This window comes from Notothenia rossii (genome assembly GCF_949606895.1).
Source record: "Notothenia rossii genome assembly, chromosome: 11".
NCBI classification, from domain to species: domain Eukaryota; kingdom Metazoa; phylum Chordata; class Actinopteri; order Perciformes; family Nototheniidae; genus Notothenia; species Notothenia rossii.
In genome coordinates, this window is record NC_136910.1 from 27,430,709 (window position 1) to 27,444,676 (window position 13,968).

A 13,968-nucleotide genomic window follows, 5' to 3' on the forward strand; every position below is an offset into this window, starting at 1 on the left:
CTATACAAATGAATGCAATAACAAAACGAAATATTTAATTAATAATTGAATAATCTGTAGTATCATTGTCTGATATCAATAAACAACAAAGCTTTAGCTAATTAAACGTTCCGAAAAGGGGTCGGAAGAAGTTTACACTTATTTAATCCAATCCCTTCTCCCTTTTTTTTTTTTTTTTTACATCTTAATATATGTTTACATACAATATCAATGTATACTTTAACCTTGAATAATTTATATAATCATTCATATAATATATACAGGCAAGTTAGGAGAATGGTGTCTATATATTTATATATATATACATATGTACACAAATTCATACAAACACAAATTCATAAATAGAATACAAAACAAGAATATAAACAGTTATGGTTTAGCAGTTTCATCCCTGTACCGTGTGAGAATTGTGTCTTTATACCTCTTTTTGAATATGCGCAGATGAGAGGGATAAACCGCAGGGAGTGCTATCTAAAGGAGAGCACTATGCGGGTATAGGGACATTATGGCCGGCGTATTACTGTCAGAGAACACACTACGCCTAGAGCAAAGATTCCAATGCAGTTTACCGTAGTGGTAAAGGCTGCATTATGGCGGAGCCCGCACTCACACAAGAGCGCGGGGCGGTGCGTTCCGGGACCTTAGTAAAACATACTACACCTATAAAGACTCCGATTAATGCTTTGTACCATAGTGGTGAGAACAGCATTAGGGTGGAGCGTGCGCTCACATAAGAGCGTGCGGCGGTGCGTTCATGGTCCTCAGTAAATAATCGGCCCTTTCTGTGTCAACCCTCCATGGGCAAATCTTCCCTTCGCCGGGAGTTTTGCGGCACAACGGGTCACCAGAAGGTATCACAGCTTCATAGCTGCGGCCCCACAGCTGAGGGCTTGTCCATTAACACAATGTTCTGGGGAATGGAAACTCAGCTGTGTGCTAACAAGGTGGAGGGACAGGACGCTGAAACAGGGCTATTCACTCCAGTTTTGCAGCGTCCCACTGTACCACATGTCTATACACTCTACCACTGTATCACATGGACCACTGTCTTGTGGGTGTCCCACACCCACCTCTTTTTATGGGCATGCAAGAGGTAAATCTGTCCTCCCGGGAGGAGATGTCTTTCCTCTCAGCAGAGATTCAGGCTCTGGTGCAGAAACAGGCTGTGTCTGTTGTGCACCCTCAGAACAGAGAAAATGATCTTTATTCCATGTACTTCCTGGTTCTCAGGAAGACTGGGGAATTCAGACCTTTTCTAGATATCCGCGTCCTGAATCGCCACGTTTCCTGCAGGAAATTCTGCATGTTAACTATGAAACAGTTACTCAGGCTTGTGCAGCCAGGCGATTGGTTCACCACCATCGACCTGAAAGACGCGTACTTTCATGTAGAAATTGCTCCAGAGCACAGAAAGTGTCTGCGTTTTGCTTTCCAGGGGATAGCCTACGAGTACAACAGGCTGCCGTTCGGCTATTCCCTATCCCCATGCACATTCAGAAAGTGTGTGGTCACAGAGCTTCAACCGCTGCGCGCCCACGGCAGGAGAGTTTTCTTTTACTAGACGACCTCATAGTCATGGCTGGGTCCCGGGAACAGGCAATGTTTTGCACAGCACAATTGATCACACACCTAACCAAATTAGGCTTTGCGATCAATTGAAAAAAGAGCACCCCCATACCTCACCAATAGGCGTTGTAGTTGGGAGTGGTGCTTGATGCAGGCACGCTACGCGCCACCCTGTCAGAGAGCAGAAGTGCGTCCCTTCTCCGGGCGGTTCACAGGCTGCGACAGCTTTAACTGTCATGCAGACTTTGAGTCTCATGGCGGCTGCTCACATTGTGGTCCCGCTGGGGTTACTGCATATGCGCCGCCTGCAGAGGTGGTTCTCCAGCCTGCGTTTGGATCCCAAGAGGCACAAACGGCGGCTGGTGACCATCCCTCCCTCAGTGGAGGGCAACCTCCGGTTTTGGGGGTCCCCGAAACCGGAGGGGGGGATCTCCACTGGGACGGATGACCTGGATCCACCACAGCCTGTTACAGGCCAAGGTGGCTAGGATTCCAGCGATGGTGTGAGGAGCGGAGAATAGAGCCCCTATCTTGTGAGTTAGGCTCTATTTTTACTGACATGGAGTTACTGGTGGACAGAGGGCTTGCACATTTAACAGTGAAAAGTGTATGCAGCAGCCATCTCGTCCTGCCATGAGGGAATTGGCGGCAGGTCAGCCTTTAGTCAACCATTGATGTCGCGGTTTTTACAGGGGGTCAGGAGGCTGCGCCCAGTAGTGCACGCCTCCACCCCGCAGTGGGACCTGCCCCTAGTGCTCGAAGCTCTGGTCTCAGAACCATTTGAGCCTCTGGAGCTCTCCTCCCTAAAAGCACTGTCGTGGAAGACAGCTTTGCGTCTTGCCTTAACGGAGTTAACGAGTTAACCGCTCTGTCGGTGCACCGTGGCTGTTTACTGATTTGGGGTGACCGGAGCGGCGCGACACTCAGACCCCTCCTTTGTGCCCAAGAGTCTAAGGAGTGTGTTCAGGTCGAGGGCTATTCAGTTAGGGGGTTTTAGTCTTCCCCCCATGTTGGGAACAGGGAAGCTAAACTGCACCTCCTCTGCCCGGTGCGTGCGCTAGCATGTTATCTGGAGCGCAAGGCTGCCCTTAGACGCACCGAACAGCTGTTCGTGTGCTTCGGGGGCAGGGTGATCGGGAAAGTTCTGTCCAAGAAACGCCTGGCAGGCTGGCTCTGCGAGTGCATTGCACATGCCTACGGACAGGCAGGGAGAGCCTCCCCAACGGGGGCTCGTGCACACTCTACAAGGGCTATGGCCTTTTCAACAGTGTGAGTGTGGAGGATATATGCACAGCGTCTTGGTCGATGCCAGGCCCCTTCATATGGTTTTGTCTCTTGGACATGTCTGGCACTTTCTCCTCGTCTGTGCTTGCTGGGGCAACATAGGATTTGTAGGGGGGGGGGGGGGTTGTGGGTCAGTTGGCATCTGACCCCCTCCACGGACGTGATGCGCCTTCGCCCTTCCCGGGCCCTCTGAGGGTCCCGGGATGGGCAAGGGGCGCGCTGGGCCTCTCGGCAGGAGGAGAGCAGCCCTCCGCACTTTACTCCACACACACTCTGCACGGGGTCGGTGTCTGAGTGTGGGGCATGGGCACTGGCGCTCTCCCTGCGATCCTCAGGGATTCAGGGAGGCAGGCGTGTAGTAAGCCCATTCGGGGCCGAGGGGGCTCTCCCCATCCGTCTATGGGCGGGGGGGGGGGGTCCCTCTGCACTGTTTTTTTAGCACACTTTCTGCGAGGTAAGCGCAGCAGGGTGTGCTCTGTCAGCCCAGATTTCTCCTCGGTCACAACCGGGTTAAACGAGAATGTGGGGCAGCAGCTGCTGTAGTAGGGGCAGTAGGTTGGAATGTTGTTGTTGGACGACAGTGCGCGTCTACATCGGGGCTCCACCCACTGTAGAGGGCGGAGCCTGTGAGAGATATAACGTTGGGTTACGTATTGTAACCCTTATTATATTAGCACAGGCGGAGCCCTCTACTCAGGGCGCTGTCTGTCCTATTCCGCTGGCTGAAGAGAGGTGTAGGATGATAGTCAGGAGGCGAGGCCTCCTTTCATACGGTGTGATGCACGCGCATTCAGGTAGGCCCGCCCAAGGCCGGCTATGTCTATAGAAGTCTCAGTGGGAGAATGCTCGCAGGGTAAGGTAGTACCCATAGAGTCCAGTAGAGGGCTCCGCCTGTGCTAATATAACAAGGATTACAATACGTAACCCAACGTTTTATAACCTCTGCACAGTAACTTAAATAAGTTAACACCAATGAACAGTAAAGAATGTAGAGGGAATTTTGATCAAGAATCTGTTTTGCTTTTGTTTAATATTGCAATACTTCTTGAGACTTTGGAATGAATATGTTTTATGTGTGGTTTCCAGCTCAGTTTCTCATCAATTGTGATTCTAAGGAATTTATGTTCTTTAACTCTCTCAATGAAAATCCCATCTATCTTAATGGATGCTAGTGTGTTGCTATTTCCAAATATGATTAATGTTGTTTTATTCAAGTTTAATGATAACTTATGACTGTTTAGCCATAACTTTAGTTTGCATATTTCAGCTGTGATCTCTTCCAATAGTAGCTGTACATTGTCCCCAGAACAAAATATATTAGTGTCATCAGCAAACAAAATAAACTTGAGTACTGTCGATACATTGCATATTTCATTAGTATACATAATAAATAGTTTCGGCCCCAATACTGACCCCTGGGGGACACAGCATGTAATGTCCAAATATGAAGAACAACACTCTCCCAGCTTCACAAACTGTTGCCTGTTGGTTAAATAAATCCTTACCCATTCCAAAACTACACCCCTGATTCCATAACATTCCAGTTTTTGTATTAATATGTCATGATTAATTGTGTCAAATGCTTTTTTTAGGTCAATGAATATTCCAATGGCATGTTTCTTTTGGTCAATTGAGCTAGTCATTTCTTCAAGTGAGTCTATTAAAGCCATCGATATTGATCTATTGGATCTGAATCCGTATTGACTTTCGGTGAGAAGTTTGTGTTTTTCTATGAAATTGTCCAGTCTGTTATTGAAAAGCTTTTCAATAATTTTTGAGAATTGTGGTAGAAGTGAGACAGGTCTATAGTTTGTGAAGTGATGTTTGTTCCCAGCTTTGAACAAAGGTATGACTTTTGCTATTTTCATTAGGTTAGGAAATGCACCAGTTTGGAATGATAAGTTACATGGTTTTGTAATAACATCTATAACCTTTTGAATACAGTCATGTCAATGTCATCACAATCGGTAGATTTTTTGTTTTTACATTTTGTTTCATGCACTGCTGTGAGGAACATCGAGAAAGGATTACGTTTTACAGCTTTTTTTTCTGATGTTCCTCCATCAGGGATTTTGCCTGCTAATTCAGGTCCAACATTTACAAAGAAATCATTGAAACTGTTCGATACAACATCCATATTTTCCTCTTCCTTATCCTTGTCAATGAAGTATGTGGGATAACTCCTTTTTCTAGACCCATTTTTTATAATACTATTCAGTATGCTCCATATTCCTTTAATGTTGTTTTTATTTTTGTCTAGTATTTTCCGATAGTATTCCCTTTTGAAGGTCCTTATTATAATTGTTAATTTATTTTTATATTTTTTATATCTAATCTCGGTCTCTTGTTTTATTTCACATGAAATCTCGATACAATGAATTTATTTTCTTTCTTTTTACAGGCATTTTGTAAACCTCTTCTGATCCATGGACATTCTTCATATTTCATTTTTCTAGTTTATTTGACAATAGGGCAGTATGTATTATATAATGATAAAAAAATTCTCAGGAATTGATCATATGCACTGTCAATATATTTTTTTTTTTATAAATCATCGCATCTTTGTGCCAGTAAGGCATTTTTTAAAGCGTCCATTGTTTCCTCTGATCTAACTCGTCTGTATTGAATAGCATTGTCCGGCATGTTATTACTATAGTTTCTGTCATAAACTGCAAATACTGGTAGGTGGTCACTTATATCATTTATTAAGAGTCCACTTACTGTATTGTTTTCTATGTCATTTGTGAATATATTGTCTATGAGAGTAGCACAGTGCGATGTGATTCTGCTGGTTCAAGTAATATTTGGATATAAACTCATACTGTACATTGTGTTGATAAATTCTTCTGTCATGCTGTGATTATTTGGATTTTGAAGGTCAATATTGAAGCCACCACAAATGAAAACTGCTTTATTAATCACTTTTGAGAATATTTCCTTCATCCAGTCCTTGAAAATCTCAATACTCGAGCCGGGTGCTCTATATATACAACTGATGATTACATTTTTCGTTTTTTCTTTGCAGATTTCAATCGTGATATATTCCAATACATTATCAATCACTGTTGACATACAATTCACCATCTTAAATTGTAAAGTATTGTCCACATACAAGGCTACTCCTCCTCTACCCTTGTTTTGTCTATTTATGTATCTGAGTTCATAGCCCTCCAGCTCAAAGTCTATGCCTTTGTCCTCCACGATCCAAGTTTCAGATATGGCAATGATGCTAAATGTTTGCTGAAACTGATTTCAATATTCCTTGATGAGGTTAAAGTTTGCAAACATGCTTCTGCTGTTGAAGTGAATAATAGATCTTGCCCTCTGATGATATGCTCTGGTTGTACTGTTGATCAGTGTAATAACAGCAGTGGTTGATGATAGAAGAGGAGAAATTATTGTCCGGGTCTATTTTCATTTTTTTCATTTTGCAGTTTGTTGTCCAGGAGTTCTGAATTTTCTTCTGTTTTTTCATGAAGCGAGCCTTTCTGGCTATGTCGCCATTGTACTTGGTCAGATGCTCGTTGATGTAGACATCTGGGGCCTCATTTAGAACGCCGTGCGTAGGATTCACGTGGGAAGGTTGCTTACGTAGTAGAAATCCAAAAAATAGCTACCGAAATGTTCCGACATTTTCCGATTCACTAAACATTGCGTACCGGCAAGGAAAGTGCGTACAGCACTTCCTACGCCGGTTTCCCTTTATAAATCACAATCGACTCGAAATGCGGTGCAGCTTTTGCGTAACGCTCATATTTTGCCTATAAATAGTCAAAGAAACGCCCATTCATTTTGACTGACTTTATGAAGAAGATAGCAGGAAATGACGACAGAACAGCTAAAAAAGACATCTCACACCTGGTCAGATTTTGGTTATTTTGGGGAGGTCGAGATAAATCATATTGTTTGGTGGATGCAGTTTGAACCAGAGTAGCAGCATGGAGGTCGAATCGTCACCAAAATAAATAAATAAGTGGTCCGAAAAAGGTTCATGACAAAATAAATACACATAGCCTTCCTCAGGCAGTGTGTTTGTACCGGCGACAGGAGACACCCCCTTGATGAGAAACTCTAAGAAATGATCGGGGAATCCCTCCGGAGTGGAGTCATGGCGACTGGATCTGAATTATGTTTTCGTATTTGGTGGTTTGTGACCCAGCTGTCGGTCAGCTGTGCGCAGCGTCTCCACTGCAGCAACTCTATATCCACCAGTTAAAGGAAATACAACTAATGTGTTGTGTTATATTAGCTGTACAATTGACCTTTCGCAAAGCCACGCCCCCCCTTGGTTACTGTTGCTAGTCCGAGAAGCTGAGCGCCAGATGCGTTAAACAAAGCCATAATGGAGGGTCTCCGTAACGTCGGAGTCGCCTTAACAGACTCATTTTGGAGCAATAACGTAGCAATATCCTCCAGGTCCCGACAAAAGGGGCTACAATACGCTATGGAGGGTTATATCCACAGTATAAACATTAGAAAAGAGGGAGGCACAACATCAATAGAGGCACTTGCATACAGGTCGCAGTGCAAGAGTGAAAAACCACATGAGTTGTATGTCAAATTCGACGAGCACAATATTGTGGACCAGGCTTGTTCGTGTACTGCTGGGTATGTTCTGCTTTTGTAATATCGAGTTGTCATTGCTATTGAAATCGTACATCTAGTTATTTTTTAGGGCTAACGTTAACGTCGATGTTGATCATCCTATCAAGCTAGCTAATGTTTGCAAGTGTAGCTGTACAATAAATGAATCGAGTGAAACATGAAATAAACATGCCACCAAGCTGATCTTTTAAAAATAATTTACAGTATGCCAGGTTACTGTTCACATACTGTGGGCTTGATGCACACACTGGACATTTGGCATCCAAAAACAGAACAGATCTCCACAAGCCAACCTCAACAATGGCACAAAGCCAGAGGGAAAAAAATAACTGGCCAAGCTATTTTCAATGTGGTGGTAGCCAAGGCCAAAGTCAACCGTAAGCGGAAGCCTATAACATCCAACTATACCCACAACAAGTAAGTTATTCCATTCTGTGTAGTGTGTACTGCATATTACCATACTTACCATATTTACCATCAGTCATGCTCTTGCTAATAATGCTATTTCTGTGTCTAGGCAAACACTAAGAACAAATACATACAAGCTCATGAAAGAGATGACAGATGCGCCTATAAGCTACCTTGCCGCAGAAGACACACCTGAGGTAGAAGTTTGCGGCAGGACATATGCTGTGGGATGTGGCCTAAGCCACCAGGTGAGAAACGTATATAATTATGGAATATGATAAGACCCCCCCTATATAATACAGCTCTGTACACATACATCTGATTAACACTACACTATTAATTTGTATATTTTGTACCCAGTTTAACCACCTGTACATTGTATATAAATACAATGTACAGGTGGTTAAACTGGGTACAAATATACAAATTAATAAAAGTAATTAAAGTACTACAGCATAACTAGTAAGAGGGTAATAGTAGAAATATATAAATATAGGCATTTGAATCTAACAATATGAGAGAAATCAACAGTGTAAACAAGTGTGAGGGTCTGTATGCCCTATTGGTTATATTGATGATGCAAATTAGACAGTTTGAAATTAGTTGAATACAGAATAGAAGTACTTTATTACATTTTGGGAGTAAACAAATTAAATACAGAATAGAAGTACTATTAAAAAAAAACTGGATTACACTTACAGCATATTAATGACTGTCATATTAAACATGTCCCACTAAACACAAATGTCACCAAGCCAAACATTTGATAACATCTATCTGTAGCTTTGTTCAATAGATTCAATGTTGTACTTTACTTGAGTATATTTCAAAGGAAATATTGTACTTTTTAACCCATTACATTTATCTGAACCCTGCAGTTACTAGTCACTTTGATGTACATACATTCTAAAATATACAGTAAAATGTACAGGAAGATATACAAGGATTTATAGAGTCCGGTGCCCTCACTGTTTGAGAATGTGTGGCTGGAAGTTTGAGAGCACGCTCACCACATAACAGATCTGACTTATATTCCCCAACCTAGTATTGGGAATTCGGTCTGACACCATTTTGAATTTCTTTATCTTAGCGATGGCCCTTTCAACATGAACACGGTGCTTTGCGATGCGCTTAGTTGTGAGCACATCTCCAGATGGCATTTGCCTCTTAGACCTCGCAAAGGGTGGCAGGTTTAACTGCAGTCCGACAGACTTGATATCGTCCTCTATCAAAAAGCCCTTATCGGCCATTAGGCCATCACCTTTTTGCAGATAGCCAATTTCTATCTGTTTCTCCAGTAGTGGGATGAGACCACTCTCTCTGACTATCTCCTTGTCAGACATAGAGCCTGTGAAAAGTGCAGAAGAGAAGATCACAGCACCACGGGGGTCACAGGCAACTAACGATTTCAGAGTGTTTGTGCTTTTGTAACTCGAATAGCTCTGACTTTGCAACACCAGTGAGGTAGGCCGTTCCATTTTTAGTTCAGTGCAATCCAATATTGCAAATGTTGATGGATAATCCGTTTTGTAGGTGTCTGGCATATTTTCCATAATGACATCTCTGTGAGGCCAAATTGGTATTGCACCCAATACGTCGAACATATAATGAATCCAGGAGTTGAAAAGATTACTTGCACTTTGCACGGTTATGCTGAATCTAAAGGCAAGGTTTTTCAAGTCTTCATTGTTGCGTAGTTTCATTAAAACAAATAACAGCTGGCTACGCAGGGGCATCTCAACAACTTGCCAATCATTCCGCTGGTATTTTAAGGGGACATTTATTTGAGTGGCACATGGATCATTTGGAATGCCAAATATTGTGCACAGATGGTTGAATCGTTCATATGTGAACCCAGTACTATATTCAAACATTTGGGGGATGGCACTGTTTTGGAGGAGTTCGGGTGTGAGAGTTCCTTTTCTAAGTGTGCCAATGTCTGCTTTCAGCCTTTCTACCTCTGTTTCCTTTAAAGCCAGCATCTCTTTCAGGTTACCATTTTCTAATTCTAATTTCTTCTCTTTTTCTGTGGACTGCTGCTCATCTGGTCCCCCTTCCAGTTGACCTTGTTCAGAAAGGAGGGGTGGCTCCACAGTCTCTGGAAAGACACATATTTACATGTTAATGATAGCATTTTGATCTCACCTTTTCTTTTTTACAGCTTCCCCTATTAAACAAGGGAGCCCCTTCTGCTGATGCTGAAGCGCCGCCTGTCTGTCAACCAGATGACTTCCCCAGCTTTCCTCTACCATCCCAACCGACAAGTTTATGCACAGTCCTGGATGAAAATGGCACGCGTAGTTACAACAGAGTGACCATTTCCCTACCCAAATCTATAGCCCTAGAATGTGACACCAGACAACAAAACACAAACAACCTGTGGTTTAATGCAAGATCTGATCGCTTAACATCAAGCGCCTTTAAAAGAATCTGCTCCAGGAGAGCAGACCATGACACACTTGCTGTAAACCTCAAGTATAAAGGATCAGTACAAACCAAGGCCATGAAAAGGGGTACAGAACTAGAGCCCATAGCAGCAACACAATACACAAAGCTAACAGGAAACCAAGTGTATCCATGTGGTTTTGTTGTGAATCCGCAGGCACCACACCTCGGTACATCACCTGACCGTAAGGTCTTAGAAATAGGAGAGAGTGAAAGTCCAAGCTATGGGCTTTTAGAAATTAAGTGTCCATCCAAGGAAAGCTTCACTGAGTGTGCTTACCTCTTAAAGCAGGCAGATGGCAGCTACAAGCTAAAAGAGTGTCACGATTATCACTACCAGATAACAGGGCAGCTCGGGCTCACTGGTATGTCATGGTGTGATTTCTATGTTCACTGTGCAGAAGACTACCACCTACAAAGAATATACTTTAATGTAGCAAAATGGGAGCAGATGAAGAGCAAGCTTGATGCTTTTTACTTAGATTTTTACAATCCAGCGTAAAATGTAAATGACACTATGTAATAACCCATCATCTACACTCACTGCACACACATCCACATGTACACACTCACTTTAAACAAACACTCACCTTATCACTCACTTTAGACACTTTATATGCATCTATTATTAAAGAGATTTGCACTACATTCATACCTATTTGCACCTTAACTATACAGTACAGTTCTCGGCTACTTGTTTTGTTACAATGACTTGCTTTGTCATTTTGTTTGGAATTTAGTTGGTATGTATGTGACAAATAAACCTCTTGAATCTCATTCACTCTGTATTGTATATATGTATATAACAACTTGAAACTTGAACTTGAAATGTGGAAAAAAAGCTATGGTTCATTACTCACCATTGAAAATCACACACAGAGTCTCTTCCGGGGTTTCAATGGTGCTGGAGGTGGATGCCTCTTGCAACGTTTTGATGAGTCTGTACAACCATAATTTGTGTTATTTTGGAATAAAACAATACAATCACAAGAGGCATTAAATGTTGTAGTTTGTCTAAAGTTAACTACCATTTCCTTGGTGGCTTTCTGCATCCACCTTGTTGTTCCTTTGTGGGGGTCGGGGTGCCCACTTGTGCAGCAGGATTAGGGAAGTCAGCAGTAGGCTTTCCATTAACAAAATGCTACAAAGATTAAAGCAAAAATATAAATGAATGATTGCCTGTTGGCTTTCTTGTTTGTACTTTGACCACAGGTAGACTAATAACGGAGCTCAGCTGTTCAGACATTATTATGCATCAAGTGATATACATGGTCAAAACGACCTAGAAGCACACAGCTTACAGCTGTAGTCGTGTGACTTTAGCTAACGTTAGTTAGTGAAATTAGTTAATTAAATTAGTTAGTGAATTTGTGAATGTAATCTTTGCTAGCTAGCTAGCTACGTTAGCACGTATTTACCTTGGAGCAAACGTATTTTTGTTTGTTGATATTCGCCATATTCAGCTGGGCATGGGGCCTGCCGCATTTCTTTATCCACTGGCGGCATCTCTCCTCTCGGGTTTTGGGTTTAGGAAACGGGTAAAATATCACCCCCCCCCCCCTCTAAGCTTATGGGATATCTGCTATCCGATTTGCAAAGACCATAAGCACAACGCTTCACCATTTTCGCAATGAATTTGAACGTTGAGCTTGTCGCACGTGATCGAATATGATTGGACAACGGGCATTAAGGGGCGTGGCTTTGCGAAAGGTCAATTGACCACATATGGTGCTCTTAGTTTCCATACCTCCTGTGTTTTATGAGCGACTTATCAAGTCTTAGCAAACGGCATAAAACATGATTAAACATTGTAGGATATAAAACCATGCTCATACAACCTATAGAAATGCAAAACGGCGTCAGTTTAGACGTAATTCTGTCCTCCTGCTTACCGCATCATTTATGAGAAAACATTTCATAACATTAACACAACATATTTGAGGTGGTTTTAAATAACATACGCGTATTTATTTATTTCTCCAAGTTATGTTTTTGTGTGCACTGAGGAGTCGCAAACAGGTGTTTGTTTAATCATTTTAAGATTGGCTTTGATCAATGTTTGAAAAATGAATTCTTCATATATGATAAATGAGAGGTAACATTTTATTTATGGTATTATTTCCACATATTTCTCTCCATTCTTCCTTCTGCCAACGGTGTCGCAGTTTCTCGTCTCTCCCGTTTTTGTGCTTAGTGCGTACGCATGGGTTAGAGTTTGCGTGGAGGACCGCACGTTTTCCCGTCAAGTTAGTATTTTTAAAATCGCAAACATTGTGTAGAAACTGGCGTACGCCATTTTTGGAGCGTATATCCCTTTATAAATGAGGCACCTGATCCTTTCAGCTTCCTTCCTTGTTTGAGTAAGGCCGTTTTGTGTTTCCTGTTCACAAACCTGATAAGAATAGCCGGTTTGTTGACAGCGTTACTCCTTGGCAGGGGGTGGCATGTCTCAATGTTCTCACAGCCCAGTTCAATCCCCTTGGACTCAGAAAGCAGCCACCTGTTGCTCCGTGGAGCTGACATCAAGCTCCCCAGGCTCACCCCAGTTGTTAACAGTCACAACACAAGCGTATGACCGGGGTTTTATGCCCGGTAACGATAACATTGTTCATCCTGGTATATTGCTCAAGGTCCTCCACTCTTCTCTCCAGGTAAGTTATCCTCTTGTCCTTCTCAGCATTCTGGATCCGCAGATCCTTAAAGGTGGGTAAGTTTCAGAAACCGGCTCGAGTGCACTAAAATTTGAAAGTACACAGCCAAAAAGAATCCGCCCCTTCATTCAGACTTCCTTACAGAGCACCTCCTCCGCGAGAGCAGGCTACAGTAACGTTACATATCAGGCAAAGCTAAACACATCTAGGTTAGCAATACTACACAGCCAAAGCAACTCCGATATTGACTCTGGTTTGACTTCTCCTAGTTTCCACTTTCTTTTTGTTCTTAATTTGCTCCGTTAAATGTTTTCTTTTGCGACCAGTAGACGATGTTGAACCTAACTCTGCCATGGTGAAAGTGGCCGCCTGTTGCTGGCGAGTCATTGAAGTACTGCTGCAATGCACGCCCAATGACGGCACGCCCAATGAGGGCACGAGATACATTTGTGCGTGCACGAGATGGAAGGCTGACAGACAGGGCGGCAATCCAATCCGTTAAACGGATTGGTTGTAGTTTTTACAGTATTACGGGTTCCACAGATGACATTTTTTTATGGATTTTTTGTCAAAGCACTTAAGATATTCATTGCTATCGGGATGTTAAGAGCATTCCATGGAATATAACAAAAAGTGTATCTCGAGCTGGTTTCTTTGTAATGTCCTCGACCTCCTCCGCAGCGATGGTTTTCTTTGGACCCATGAAGTACTTTGATAGAATCCAGCGATTAAGATTATTATTATTATTATATATTATATTGTATGTTACGCATGCACAACACTAAGTTTTCAATAGTCGCAAAAACTTCGCTCTGCACGCTGTTGCTCCTGCTGCCCCTCCTCCTCAAGTTGGCCAGTATTCACATTATCACTCGATTGGCAATGAAAGGGAGCATATATTAGGAAAGAAAAAAAAGTTAAATGAACGTGTATTTTAGCCCCAGAAAACAATTTTAAAAAATGGTATAGGCCTGCATGTGTTATTTGAGGAATGTTATGAATGTCATGT

General features: G+C 42.5%; 2 protein-coding genes across 3 annotated transcripts in view; both read right to left on the minus strand.

Moving 5' to 3' along the window:
- The window catches only part of adgra1a (adhesion G protein-coupled receptor A1a), a 99,319-nt gene that overhangs the window by 44,463 nt on the left and 40,888 nt on the right, over positions 1–13,968 (minus strand). The window lies entirely within an intron of this gene.
- The window catches only part of LOC307023981 (chromodomain-helicase-DNA-binding protein 8-like), a 39,019-nt gene continuing 33,517 nt past the window's right edge, over positions 8,467–13,968 (minus strand). For both annotated transcript variants that reach the window (XM_079657719.1, XM_079657720.1), the window contains exons 8-10: positions 11,337–11,449; positions 11,169–11,248; positions 8,467–9,961 (exon numbers count right to left, since the gene is read on the minus strand). In XM_079657719.1, the coding sequence (XP_079513845.1) occupies positions 11,178–11,248; positions 11,337–11,449 (184 nt within the window). In that variant the 3' untranslated portion in view covers positions 8,467–9,961; positions 11,169–11,177. The remainder of the gene's footprint in view (positions 9,962–11,168; positions 11,249–11,336; positions 11,450–13,968) is intronic.